The following is a 12,732-nucleotide window of genomic DNA, read 5'->3' on the forward strand; positions in this document are numbered from 1 at the left end:
AGTTGTTACATCTACTCACCTGCCATTTCTTGATGTTGTTCCAGATATGTTTAAACTCATGAAATCCCAGTTTACCTGTGCTGTCACTCTGGAGCACAGCGTCAAGACCAAACACCATCAAACAATCTCAACATCAGCCTCAAAGACTTTAATTTATGCTACTGAATATGGATTTAGGATATTCATTGGTTATTTTCACATTTATATTACATTTGACGTCACCTAACAATCAATCAAAATTATATTACATTATAATATTGTGATGCCTAAATTCACTTGTAGCATCTAAAATAGGAGTGTCCAAACCTGTTCCTGGAGGACCACTGCCCTGCAGAGTTCATTGAATTAAACATACTAGCACCAGCTAATCAAGGTCTTCAGACTGACCGGAAACTTCCAGGTAGTCCTCTGTAGGACGTTGGCCCCTAGACACCTTTGATCTAAAATGACTAAAAATTTTATGTTTTACTTTTATTTAAATTGTACAGCCATTTACAGGTTATCGGCTATCGACTTTCGTATTCACCAGAATTGTTTTAATAAATTTTCTAATAAAATGACTGTGAAAACTGCAAACTCCATCTTGTTGGTTTGTATTAGAGCAAGTGTTCAGATCAAATGAGGGAGGATACATCCATGACAGCCACCATACTTCTACATGACTCGATGGTAAAGCCATCTGTCTTCAGATCACCATCTGCAATAACATACAGAGCAGAGAGAATCAGCGTCATATAGCAACAGACTTAAGGCTACATACACATACATACACACACATACCACTCACGTTTGGAAATGATTTTGTTGAGGATATTCATCAGCTCATTTGGGCTTACTTCCATGTCCTGAAACCAAAGGAAATGTGTATGATATCCAGTGTTAATTGTACGTATTTGTGTATATATGAACACTTGTTCGTCAAATACTAACATCGCCAGCGAGCTGCTGGAACACTCTGCGGAACTGCTTCTCTTCCTCCGACTCATTGGCCTCAGCATAAGCCAGCGGTCTGCGGGGTGGGGGCTGGGGACGGGATGGCAATAGTATCAGCATCTCAAATGCACTCATTTCATTTTCTCTCCACACAAACAAAATCCACTGACTTTATAAGCACATCCCTAATGCAAATATTCTTAATGTCGCAAGAACGTGACTCTCTAGCTGACGTGATGGACAGAAAGTGCTTTACTCTACAGTCTACAGCATCTTTATGATACAGACATTTCTTTTGTGAATATTTAGCAGTTTTCTTTATTTACTGAAACATAATAAAAGCATTAAATTAGATAACTCTAGATGTTTCTCAAGCCCAGATTTTGGCAAGAACATACAGCTATATCATTGTAAGGGGCAAAAAAATATGTGACACTCCATAATATTTTAAGAAGTTGACATCAATTAATAAATAAATAAATCAACAGAGAATGAGCAATTAACGTGTGCATAAATAGTTTTTCTTTACTACAGATTTTTATTCAATTAAACATTTAAACAATGTATAAAAAATGTAGATATATAAAATACAATTAGACACAATATTAAATGTAGTATTTACTAATATAGAAATAAATAAAATAAACAATAGCTATATTTCATATGTGACTACAAAGTAATCAAAAATGCATGATCACGCTATTTATTTACATTGTGATAATTCATTGCTTGATTATTGATTTTTAAATTCATTTCTCAGTTATTTTTTTGATAAAAAATTGATAAAAATTTGAACTGATTAAATTAATTTCCCAAATGATTATTGAGTACCACAATTGTGGCCCCATATATTACACATCAGAGATATGGGCACTATACGAGCACTGCAGGTTTCTTTCCATTGGCTCTTCTTTGAAACTGACTGACAACAAGCATTAGACACGCTTATGTATAACATCACAATGTGAGCTGTTACTCACAGGATCTGAAGGCACAAACTGGCCGGGGTCGATATTGCTGTGGAAAAAAGCAAAGGTGGCATAATTATGCTTTTTCTCCTTAAAGCTGTGCATGAACATATTCCTTCTCAAATGAGTCCCAAAGGGACAAACGCATAATCACACACATTCACATTGAAAAGTTACTCCATGAACTGCACCTGAAATTATGGCAAAATGGCCAAAATGGGGCTCACTGCAACACTTGAGTGTTTACTTTTCAAAGGGCCTTGGTTCACATGCATTTTGTAGGGATTACAGGGATTTTAAACAATTCTTCAATACTGTTTTTAAACAATTCTTCAATACAAACCATGAACCAAACCAACAAGCTTTAATATATTTAATGAAGCAATGAACTACAATCCCACAAAACACTCATATGAATTAAAATGGCAGTATAACATAAACTTGCTTAGGTACAGAAGAAAGAGAGTGAGTCTATAGTCAAAAATTGCCTCACCTGACCACATCAATAATGCCTCCAATAAGTTTCTTTGCTAGAAACATCTTGTGGCACAAATGGTTCAGTCACTTCTTAAAAGGAAGAAGAGAGCTAGAATTGTTAAACAACACACACATATAAGTATACTAGGGTTGTAGCGGTACGCAAACATGATGGTTCAGTACACTCTAAAACATGCAAACTCAATTTGGGTTATTTTGGCAACCCAACGCTGGGTCAAACATGGACAAACCCAGCTGGTTGGGTTAAATGTTTGACCCAACATGCTGGGTTGTTTTAATTAACTCAAATATTGATTGAAATTATAAATCAGACACAGAATTACTAGAGGCAACGTAATAAGTCGTGGCCTAATGGTTAGAGAGTCGGACTCGTCACCCAAAGGTTGCGGGTTCGAGTCTCATACCCGCAGGGATTGTAGGTGGGGGGAGTGAATGTACAGCGCTCTCTTCCACCTTCAATACCACGTCTGAGGGGCCCTTGAGCAAGACACTGAACTCCCAACTGCTCCTCGGGTTCTGCAGCATAAATGGCTGCCCACTGCTCTGGGTGTGTGTTCACTGTGTGTGTGTGCACTTTGGATGGATTAAATGCAGAGCACTAATTCCTAGTATGGGTCACCATACTAGGCCACATGTCACGTCACTTTCACTAATACGCAAAAGGTTTACGTTTATTAATTTAAGATTTTATTAAACAGTGGTTTACTGAAAAAATTGCTTTCTTTACAACACAATTTTAATTTTCACGTTTGCTGAAAGGTTTAATACAAAAATGTCAGCACAAGGGGGTTTGTGAATGTCAATCATCTCAGTGTCTGTTGACACAATGTGGACACACCTAACGTTACTACAAGTATGTCCTCCATCCATCCACCACACACACGAATTAAACCGCAAAAAAAAAAAAACTCAGATTTTCAAAGCGAAACCTGTATAAACTGGCATTTAAATACTCGTAAACAACCGTTTGCAACAGAATGAAAGTTTAGGGGTAACGTAATTGAGGGCGTTTTCAACTCTTTAGATCGCTTTAAATAACGTTACGAACGATACGGCGTAAATTATCTTGCTGACTAACGTTATCTGTTTTGTCAGCAGAAATATTCTCCTGATTACAGCATTTAAATAATAATCTGGACAATCAAGCATGAACGTATTAGATGCTCAACTAAATTTGGATGCGAGTAAAACATGCTAGCACGCTAAACAAGCTACCCGACATGACTCCGCATTAAACAAGTAAAATTCCCACATAATATGAATTTACCGGACACTATTTCCGCTACTGCACGTGTAAAGATATTTTTATCTCGCTGTTAAGGGCGCAGAAAGATTAAACTCACCAGTTAGCAGCGGAAGGTAATGTGAACTGTCGTCCGTAACACGGCAGTTGTGCATATGACAGGAAGAGCGGATTCCAAAATAAGTTACGCAAACGGCGTAATGCCAGTGAAAACACCAACCCCCATAAGAACGATACGCAAACATCGTAGAGAAAAACCAGCCCATTTTTCCAAGAATTTTAGGAGGGGAAGACTTAACACCTGAACGACGAGTTTTAGTTTGCATGTCAGACTGGCACAGGATTACACAAAAGTATTTAAAAAAAACACACACAATACAACAGTCTATCAATACAGCAATTTATTTATGTTGCAAAAAAAGCCATTTGTTTATCAATGCAGATCTGTTTGTACAATCAACAACCCTGAAGACCTTTCAGCTTTGAGAGGACAAATATTTCAAAGGCTGCTGCATACATGCCATCATGTAAGGTATCTATATTAAAATACCTTACAGACACTAATGCTCTGCATATACAATAATATATTGTAGACACTTGTATATTGCATTTCCACACTTTGCATTGCGGGTGTAAACATGTATAACCTGTTTGTCTGGTTCAAAGTTCAAGCAAGTCTGTGAATGTGTCACTTCTTGCCAAGCAACAGATTGGTCCGGATGACTTTGGGAACATGGCGAATGGTAAGGGAGACTCTGGTGCTGCGGAGCAGCGTGTTGCAAACCTGAGCCCCTGTTGATGAGAGATTCACCACATTCTCTGACAAAACATCCTCACAAACTCCGTGAATACCATGCAGATAAAATTTGTACATGTCATCCTGCAGAATCAGCAGACTTCTTCGTTGTACCAACAATGATAGCATGTAGCGGCTTTCTTCTGTTTGAGGAGTTTCAGACTGCAGGGAGAGGAGGAGAATGTTAAAAGACTGGTGCGCTTGTGTTTGATAGTTTGATTGTTTGCCTGCTGCTACCTGAGTCTGACAAACAGGCTTGTAGAAATCTAGAAGTGTATGAGAACCCAGACTGATAGTTGTTACTGTGGGGTGATACAGTGGTCCATCCTCATGAGGCTGGTAAAGAAGGATAAAATGAAAAAGAATAAAAAGGTGGGTTAAAAATTATAACTACAGGGAATTAAAAGGTTAACTCTCTCTTTACCATAATTCCCTCCCCAGGCTTGTATTCATTTACAAGCACATGATTAGCTGTCTTTCCAGCAAAAGCTCCAAGAGCCGATATTTTCTCTGTGTACTTTAGCAGCCAATCGGGGAGTTTCTCAGCAAGCATTCCTTTGGGATTTGGCAATCCACCTGAAAAAGAAAAAAAAAACAACAACAATCAATGTCTTTTTAAATACCCTCTCCAGCTTATACTGAACTCTTGTTAAAGTAACGAGTAGTGACATGTCTTATGTCAAGAACAAAAGAGCTACAACTACACAGGGCACAGCATCTAAGTCCAAGTCATAAATATTTCCTGTAGATAAGAATATGAAATAATTTTTTATATCATCAAACAGAAATAAGAAAGTATATCAGGCAGCAGTAGTGATTAACCCTATAAAATATACAGTATCATATTTGATAGATTATCAACAAAGCTTTGCTGAAAGACTTTTGCACACAAACTACTACATGCCTTCTGCCCTCTGATTGATTGTTCTTGATAGACACTTTTTTTTTTTTTTTACTATGTAAAAGGCCTTTTAGTATAATTCTAAAAATGGCCACCTTCAGGTTGTGGTACACACATCTTTTTGCTGTGAAATCTTTAATAATTGTATACAGTAAACATAAGCATAACTTTTATATTGTTTGTAATATTTCAAGATGAACATTTACCAAGTCATCTTACTAAGACATATTACTTGGAGATATAGAGTAAAAGCTTATATTTATATAATTTTTTTAGCAGTCTGCTATACTATTATGAAGACCTCATCATTGATTTACAAGCTATCAGAATTACATCTTACTTTTTGCAATATAATTAACAATATATACCAAATTGCATATTTCTGCTCAGTTTGAGCCTCTGAATGAACCTGAGGTGTTTTTTTTCATAGGTGTTACTGTATAGGCCATAAAGGCCTAAGACAGTGGTATTCTAACCTCTCCATGAAGTACCCCCAGCAGTACACATTTTGTATGTCTCCCTATATCTGACACACCCCCTTCAGGTCTTGCATTCTCCACTAATGAGAAGGTGTGATAGATGAGGAAGACATACAAAATGTGCAGGACTGGGAGTACTCCAGGACAGGTTTGAGAACCACTGGCCAAAAACATCACATATGATACAAAACAATAAACTTTTCAATTATTGTTATTTTTTATTATTATAAATTTTTATTAACAATTTAAAGGGGTCATATGGAGCGAGGCACTAAATTAACTGTACCAGCACATCAGTGAGCAACACTCTATCTGCCATGTGCCTTGTGCTGCTTTATATATATATTTTAAATTTTTTACCTTACTTGTATATTTGTATAGTTGTATTTAATCTGTATCTATGTTCTACTGTTAGTGTTATATGTACGCACCAAGGGTCTGAGAGTAACGCAATTTCAATTCTCTGTGTGTATGTGCTGTACATGTGGAAGAATTGACAATAAAGCAGACTTGACTTGACTTGACGCGATGTCAAGTTTTCCTCTCTCTTTGGAGTGTTACAAGCTCTTGGTGCATAAAGAAGATCTGTAAAGCTGCAAAGACTAAAGTTTCAAATCCAAAGAGATATTCTTTATAAAAGTTAAGAGTCAGCCACGCCTACCTAAAACGGCTCGTTCTAACACACCCCCACATATCTAAGTCACAATGTGGAAATATTAGCATAACGCCGCCCAAATGTGCACGCAAAGAAAGTGTGAAGAAGGTGTGGTTTCAGGAACAGCAGTAGTGTTGATGCAGCCATGTCAGGGAGAGATGGTGTGTTTCAGTGCGAAAGCAAAAGCACTTTATTTTAGGGATGCACCGATATGAAAATTTTGCACAGACAATAATTAAATGATTTTAATTACTAAACCATATTGTTGATGAAAATAATAAGAGAAAAATACAAGTGGTTGTTGTTATTAATAATGTATCAATGATTTTGAAAAAGTAACAAATTAATACCACTGTTTTAAATAGCAGCCGTTGAGCTGCGCGTGCTGAAGCTGAAGAGCTGAATGAACACGGTAAACTGAAGCGTTTTGCTGGCAGCTTATTTAACTCAAGGAAATGCATCCTGAGATTAATATTAAAACAACATAAACATAATATTACAACTTATATATGAAATGACAAATGACGCAGTTATTGCATGCTATAGTCAGAATGTGTGATCCGGTTGTGGATGCGATCTTCCCATAACAACGCGCTGAAACACAGCAACTAAACCCAAAGAATGCACAACGTTTTATTATAATAATGTTCTCATTAGAATGTTATATACACAACATACCCAATCATAGTTATTAATGTTGTGCACTGCTGTTTGAGCTGCGTGCGCTGAGCTAAAGACGATCACCGGTAAACTGAAGCGCTCTTTTAACTTAACCAAAAACTGAGAAACTGAGAAGAGCCAGAGCCCTGGCCCCCATCATGTGCACCTTCTACAGAGGCACCATCGAGAGCATTCTGCATCACTGTCTGTGTGGTATGGCGCCTGGAACGCGTCCTGCCGCAAGTCACTTCAACGCATAGTGAGAGCAGCTGAGAAGATCGTTGGTGCCTCTCTCCCCTCCCTCCAGGACATTTACAACACCCGTCTCACCCGCAGAGCCCTCTGCATTGCAGGTGATCCCACCCACCCGACACACAGCTTCTTCAGTCTGCTGCCATCAGGGAGGAGACTGCGGAGTCTCCAGGCCAGGACCAGCAGACTGAAGGACAGCTTCATCCATCAGGCTGTCAGGAAGCTGAACTCCCTCCCGACCTTGCCCCCCCTCCCCTCTTTTGCCCCACGCACCTCTGAACTCTGACCCTCTGATGGACTCTCCCACTCCCCCCTCCCAAATACACACACACACTGTCACTTTAATCAGTCTGAATAAGCTCTTTTGCACTACAAATCATTATATCTGCACTGTTGTTTACTTCTCTGGTTTGCACTCTATCTGCCATGTGCCTTGTGCTGCTTTATATATATATTTTAAATTTTTTACCTTACTTGTATATTTGTATAGTTGTATTTAATCTGTATCTATGTTCTACTGTTAGTGTTATATGTACGCACCAAGGGTCTGAGAGTAACGCAATTTCAATTCTCTGTGTGTATGTGCTGTACATGTGGAAGAATTGACAATAAAGCAGACTTGACTTGACTTGACGCGATGTCAAGTTTTCCTCTCTCTTTGGAGTGTTACAAGCTCTTGGTGCATAAAGAAGATCTGTAAAGCTGCAAAGACTAAAGTTTCAAATCCAAAGAGATATTCTTTATAAAAGTTAAGAGTCAGCCACGCCTACCTAAAACGGCTCGTTCTAACACACCCCCACATATCTAAGTCACAATGTGGAAATATTAGCATAACGCCGCCCAAATGTGCACGCAAAGAAAGTGTGAAGAAGGTGTGGTTTCAGGAACAGCAGTAGTGTTGATGCAGCCATGTCAGGGAGAGATGGTGTGTTTCAGTGCGAAAGCAAAAGCACTTTATTTTAGGGATGCACCGATATGAAAATTTTGCACAGACAATAATTAAATGATTTTAATTACTAAACCATATTGTTGATGAAAATAAAAATTTGCATTTATCTGCCGATACCGATATGGTGGCCGATATATCGTGCATCCCTACTTTATTTGGCCTTCCGGAAGTAGATGCAATTAGGAATCATTGTTAAGACAACAGAACAACAGAACAGCACAACCCAGATGTTCGAATTTGTGCAACGCATTTTATGGACGACAGTTTTTTGAACCTACAAGGCTGACTGTGCACAAAGGCTATTTCTAAAAAAAAAAATTTTAGCGCAGCACAAAGTAACATGTCGCGTGTGTGTGTGTGTGAGGGGAACAGGGTCACATCACAGGAGAGTGAACTGCCTGTGAAATCATAGCACGTCAGCTGTCCTAACCGCGGCTTGTGTACTGCATCATCACTGTGTCTGTCACACGACTCTGTTGCCCTTTCGAGCTTGAACTGATGGTAAAACTAACGACATTATTAACTGTCTTGCACTGGGTCAGCTGGCCAATCAGAGCAGACTGCGCTTGTCAAAGGAGGGGGCTTTGTTGAAAACGAGGTGTTTGAGAGAGGCGGGGCATAGAGGAACTACAATAATGTACAGTGTTTGAAAAATAATGTGTTTTTTGAACATTAAAGCATGTCAACATATTCTGTTACACCAAATACACAAAATAATGATCTTTAAAATAGCATCATATGACCCCTTTAAACTTTTTTATTGTTATTACCGAAGTGAAAGTTCAATAATAAAGTTCCATTGGAAAAATAAAAAAATCTGACAATTATTTTATGTCAGGCTTTACTTGGTTAACTGAGTATTTGCATTGATTTATTTATTATGTCAAATATAGCCTGTTACTGACCCCAGTTCTGTAGCCTCCTCCCTGACAATTGTGTCCACTTGGGCTTGGGAGCTCTGCATACCTTACAAAAGAGACACAGGGCAGTGTGTATAAAGCACTGCTGACACGTTATCTAAGTACATAGTAGCATTACAAGCAATCCGGGCCAGAAAAAAGTCCTACCTGCTGCAACAAATACTCCTCCTCGGCCTCCGTTATAAAATTTGGAACATAATAAATAGTTGGAGGAGCCTAAGTACAAAACATTTAATTAAAACAATAACATGCGTTCATTCAAAAATAAAAATGACAAATCTCAACGCTTACCTCCTTCACAATGCACTTATTCAGATCAGCAGCAATGTTACACGGATTTGCCATCGTTGTCATGTACATAATAACGATCACAGATGAATGGACAATTAAAGAAACTGACTGTCATGTCACCCACGAGTATCTAAGCAAGTATTCTACGTCTAAAACTTAATATGACAACCATAAAAAAAAGTCCTTCATTAATGTTTACAGTAGCATCGAAGTTTTAAAACACTGAACTGTTGCTGAACGAGCAGGATTGCTCGATACGTGTGGTATCATGAAGTGGTTTCCTCGTGCACCCTGGTGAAACGTATGATTCAACGTCGCCGTCTACAGGTTTGGAGAGGAAGTGCACATTTACAGAGGGCGATGTGACCATTGAAATGAATCGTCAGGAATGTACGCATGTAGCATAATTTGTAACAACAGCAGACCATGATGTGCAGGGAGTACACGAACGCCTCTAAAAGACTAAACCCCCAAAATGAATTTATTTACCAAATCAAATACATGTGTTTATGAAATTAGATAGCCAAAGGTGTTTTGCTTGCAAGTAAAGTGATAAAAGGATCATAAAACACCTGCGTTCATGGTTTTATAGGGACTACCTTTCTCCCCCATTCCAGCTGAAATACCCCCTCCTTCTTTATCTCTTTTTTCTCTTTCCTGTCTTTTTCTTCCAACTCCCAATTTGAGCCTGCAGCGCTGCAGCTCTGGTTTCCATGGTAACGCAGAGCAAGAGCCACATCTTGAATCAGCCATGGTTTCCTTCATTAATAGTTATTGATCAAGTGTGATAATGCTAACAACGTCAACTCAGGAGCACAGTGCGGGACTGCATATGCCTTCATCGCTCTTGACCACTGGAAGCAGAGAAAGAAACAGACCAGTAAATGTTGACACTGGCCACTGCAGTGTGTGTTGCATAAACTGAGCGAGACCACCAACTGTGAAACACATCATAAAAATGTGGAGCATAATAAACAACATGTACTTTTTAATGTATATTTAATATATAATCCTGCAAAAAAACAGAGTGATTTAATGTTTCAACTGCTTGTGTTGCCAGATATGTTGCTCAGTGCTTCATGCATCATTAGAAATGCTTACAGTGTACGACTCGTCTGTTAGGCTACTATGCATCATTCTGACAAAGCAGCATGAGTGAGTGCTGTAATATGTATTTACCTGGTTGTAGTGTTGCGGTTTTTGGGTTGCCAAGAAATAGTGATGAAATCGTGACAGGAATACGCCTGTGTTCTGACACACTCTGCTCAAAGCCATGCTCCACACAAACTTGTCGCCTTGACAACATGATTTAATGATGAGATCCTCCCCTACAACTATCTTTGAAAAACAGACACCGCTACAGGAGAAAGCAGCAAACAGTAATCTCACAGATTACTTCAGTACATGCTTCTCCTATGATTAGACGAGACACTGTTCTGCCATTTCAAAAGGGGAAGGCTGGATTGAATTGCGCACAAACGGTCAGATTCAGTATTCATGGAATTCTGACGACCTCGAATGTCAATGAAGGCGACATATAGCATCACATTTGTAACCAAAAATCACCACACAAAAAAAGATGAAACTAAAGTTGCAAATTAGTGTAATGTTTTAATTATTAATTAGCCTATCTGTTATTATTGTGGTCTTATGAACTGTGCTTTACATGTTTAACTGATGTTGCATAAATAATATATGATTCACAAAATCTAGTGCTAAAAAGGAGATTTGAAGATGCTGTAATGCTGCACTGAGGTTGCTGCTACCACGTAGTCACTTGATATCCTAATGTGTCTAATGAAGTAGTGTGTTGTGAAATAGTGTAACATGTTCAGTATTGCCTGAGAAATTATTTATTAATGTTTTCTACTGCTAATAATCATGTCTTATCTATATGCAGTGCTGCCAATACACTGGACCATCTTGTGTCTGTGCAAGCATATAAAATGTAGGACAGTAGTGCATTTAAAAGCTTCTACAATGCATACAGCACAGCGAATGAAGAAAAGAACATGAGGGCATGGAAAGTGATCATCCCTATGCCATATTCCCTTCAAAGGCGTCACCTTTCAGAGCTTTGGGGTTGAACATACATTTTAAAATCATCTTGTTTTGATGTGTGCACTGCGAGATTGATAAAGAGAGACAAAAAAAGACTGGATAAGAATTTGGATTTGGAATCAACATATATAATGATTATTTGCTGCTGATTCCAGTTTCCAAATAATCTTCACAAAAAAAGGTTTTACAAAGGAGGGAAAAAACAGTATCTTAAAAACACAGATATGCAGAATAAAAAAAACGAACATGCAGAATGAAAATTATTTGTCTCTTAAACACACACACACACAAGAATCTTGACACATAACCAATTAACCGTGTTCCAATACAACAGGTGTTGAAATATAAACAAGTTTAAAAATTCATGTCTGTGAAACATTACACTCAGTAGGCCCTTTTTCTGTCACAGATAGCAGATGCCTGATTTATCGGGTGAGTAAGACATGCTTTTAATGAGGTGCTGTGTGCAGAGAAAAGATGTACTTGTCTCCTGTGGGACCTGTGAAGTCATTGTGACCTGTACTAAACAAGACATGGTAAAATAACACATTAGCATATGTGAGTTTGAGCCCTCACACTCTGGCATTAGACAACTGACCCGTTATGTTCATTTTGTCTGCATTGTGGACATTTCTGTGTCAAGAAAAGGTTTGAGTCAACAGTGCATTTCAGTGCATCACAAAACACATGCTGCTGTAAGACCGAATGAATCCAAATGCAAAAGTATTAATGAAAGAAGTCTGGATTCCTGAAGTTCTAAAGGACTGGAATCACTGGGATCCTTAACTAGATATCTTCATGATAAAAGAACCCCCCCCCACTCCCCCCCCATCCTTTTATTTTCATCATACATTGGATTTAATAAGTTGTCATGAGCCTTGTGCAGAGAAAATGAGCCCTTGGGTCTGTTATAATGAAATGTGCTGCTACTAAACACCAACAGAAAGCAAATTATTTTATGACCCACATTGGTACCCCTGGGCCTCTAAATTAATTTTAAATGTCCAGCAAAATTGAAATAAAACATTCTGCCCCACTGGACGACACCTATTTGTCTAGTGTATCAATAAACAATAATTATTACTATTAAAATTTAGACAAAAGCACCAGTATTTTACAGTCGGGC

The 12,732-nt window shown here is 38.3% G+C and overlaps 2 protein-coding genes across 2 annotated transcripts in view; both read right to left on the reverse strand.

The window, feature by feature from the left end:
• LOC107596151 (calpain small subunit 1-like) overlaps window positions 1-3,851 on the reverse strand; it is an 11,128-nt gene extending 7,277 nt beyond the window's left edge. The window contains exons 1-7 of the mRNA XM_016286818.1: window positions 3,743-3,851; window positions 2,395-2,468; window positions 1,914-1,950; window positions 931-1,023; window positions 788-845; window positions 633-697; window positions 1-88 (exon numbers count right to left, since the gene is read on the reverse strand). The exon at window positions 1-88 is cut by the window's left edge and continues 9 nt beyond it. Of these exons, the coding sequence (XP_016142304.1) occupies window positions 1-88; window positions 633-697; window positions 788-845; window positions 931-1,023; window positions 1,914-1,950; window positions 2,395-2,441 (388 nt within the window). The 5' untranslated portion in view covers window positions 2,442-2,468; window positions 3,743-3,851. The remainder of the gene's footprint in view (window positions 89-632; window positions 698-787; window positions 846-930; window positions 1,024-1,913; window positions 1,951-2,394; window positions 2,469-3,742) is intronic.
• A 195-nt stretch (window positions 3,852-4,046) lies between these two features.
• On the reverse strand, window positions 4,047-10,781 carry LOC107596150 (alpha-ketoglutarate-dependent dioxygenase alkB homolog 6-like). The gene is made up of 7 exons (XM_016286817.1): window positions 10,725-10,781; window positions 9,546-10,399; window positions 9,402-9,470; window positions 9,240-9,300; window positions 4,863-5,014; window positions 4,676-4,774; window positions 4,047-4,600 (listed from the first exon to the last, which is right to left on the reverse strand). Exons 2-7 carry the CDS (start codon window positions 9,612-9,614, stop codon window positions 4,331-4,333), a joined length of 720 nt encoding a protein of 239 aa, XP_016142303.1. The 5' UTR covers window positions 9,615-10,399; window positions 10,725-10,781; the 3' UTR covers window positions 4,047-4,330.
• Window positions 10,782-12,732: the final 1,951 nt, after the last annotated feature.

Source organism: Sinocyclocheilus grahami, unplaced genomic scaffold (genome assembly GCF_001515645.1).
Source record: "Sinocyclocheilus grahami isolate Dianchi unplaced genomic scaffold, SAMN03320097.WGS_v1.1 scaffold215.1, whole genome shotgun sequence".
In the NCBI taxonomy this organism is placed as follows: domain Eukaryota; kingdom Metazoa; phylum Chordata; class Actinopteri; order Cypriniformes; family Cyprinidae; genus Sinocyclocheilus; species Sinocyclocheilus grahami.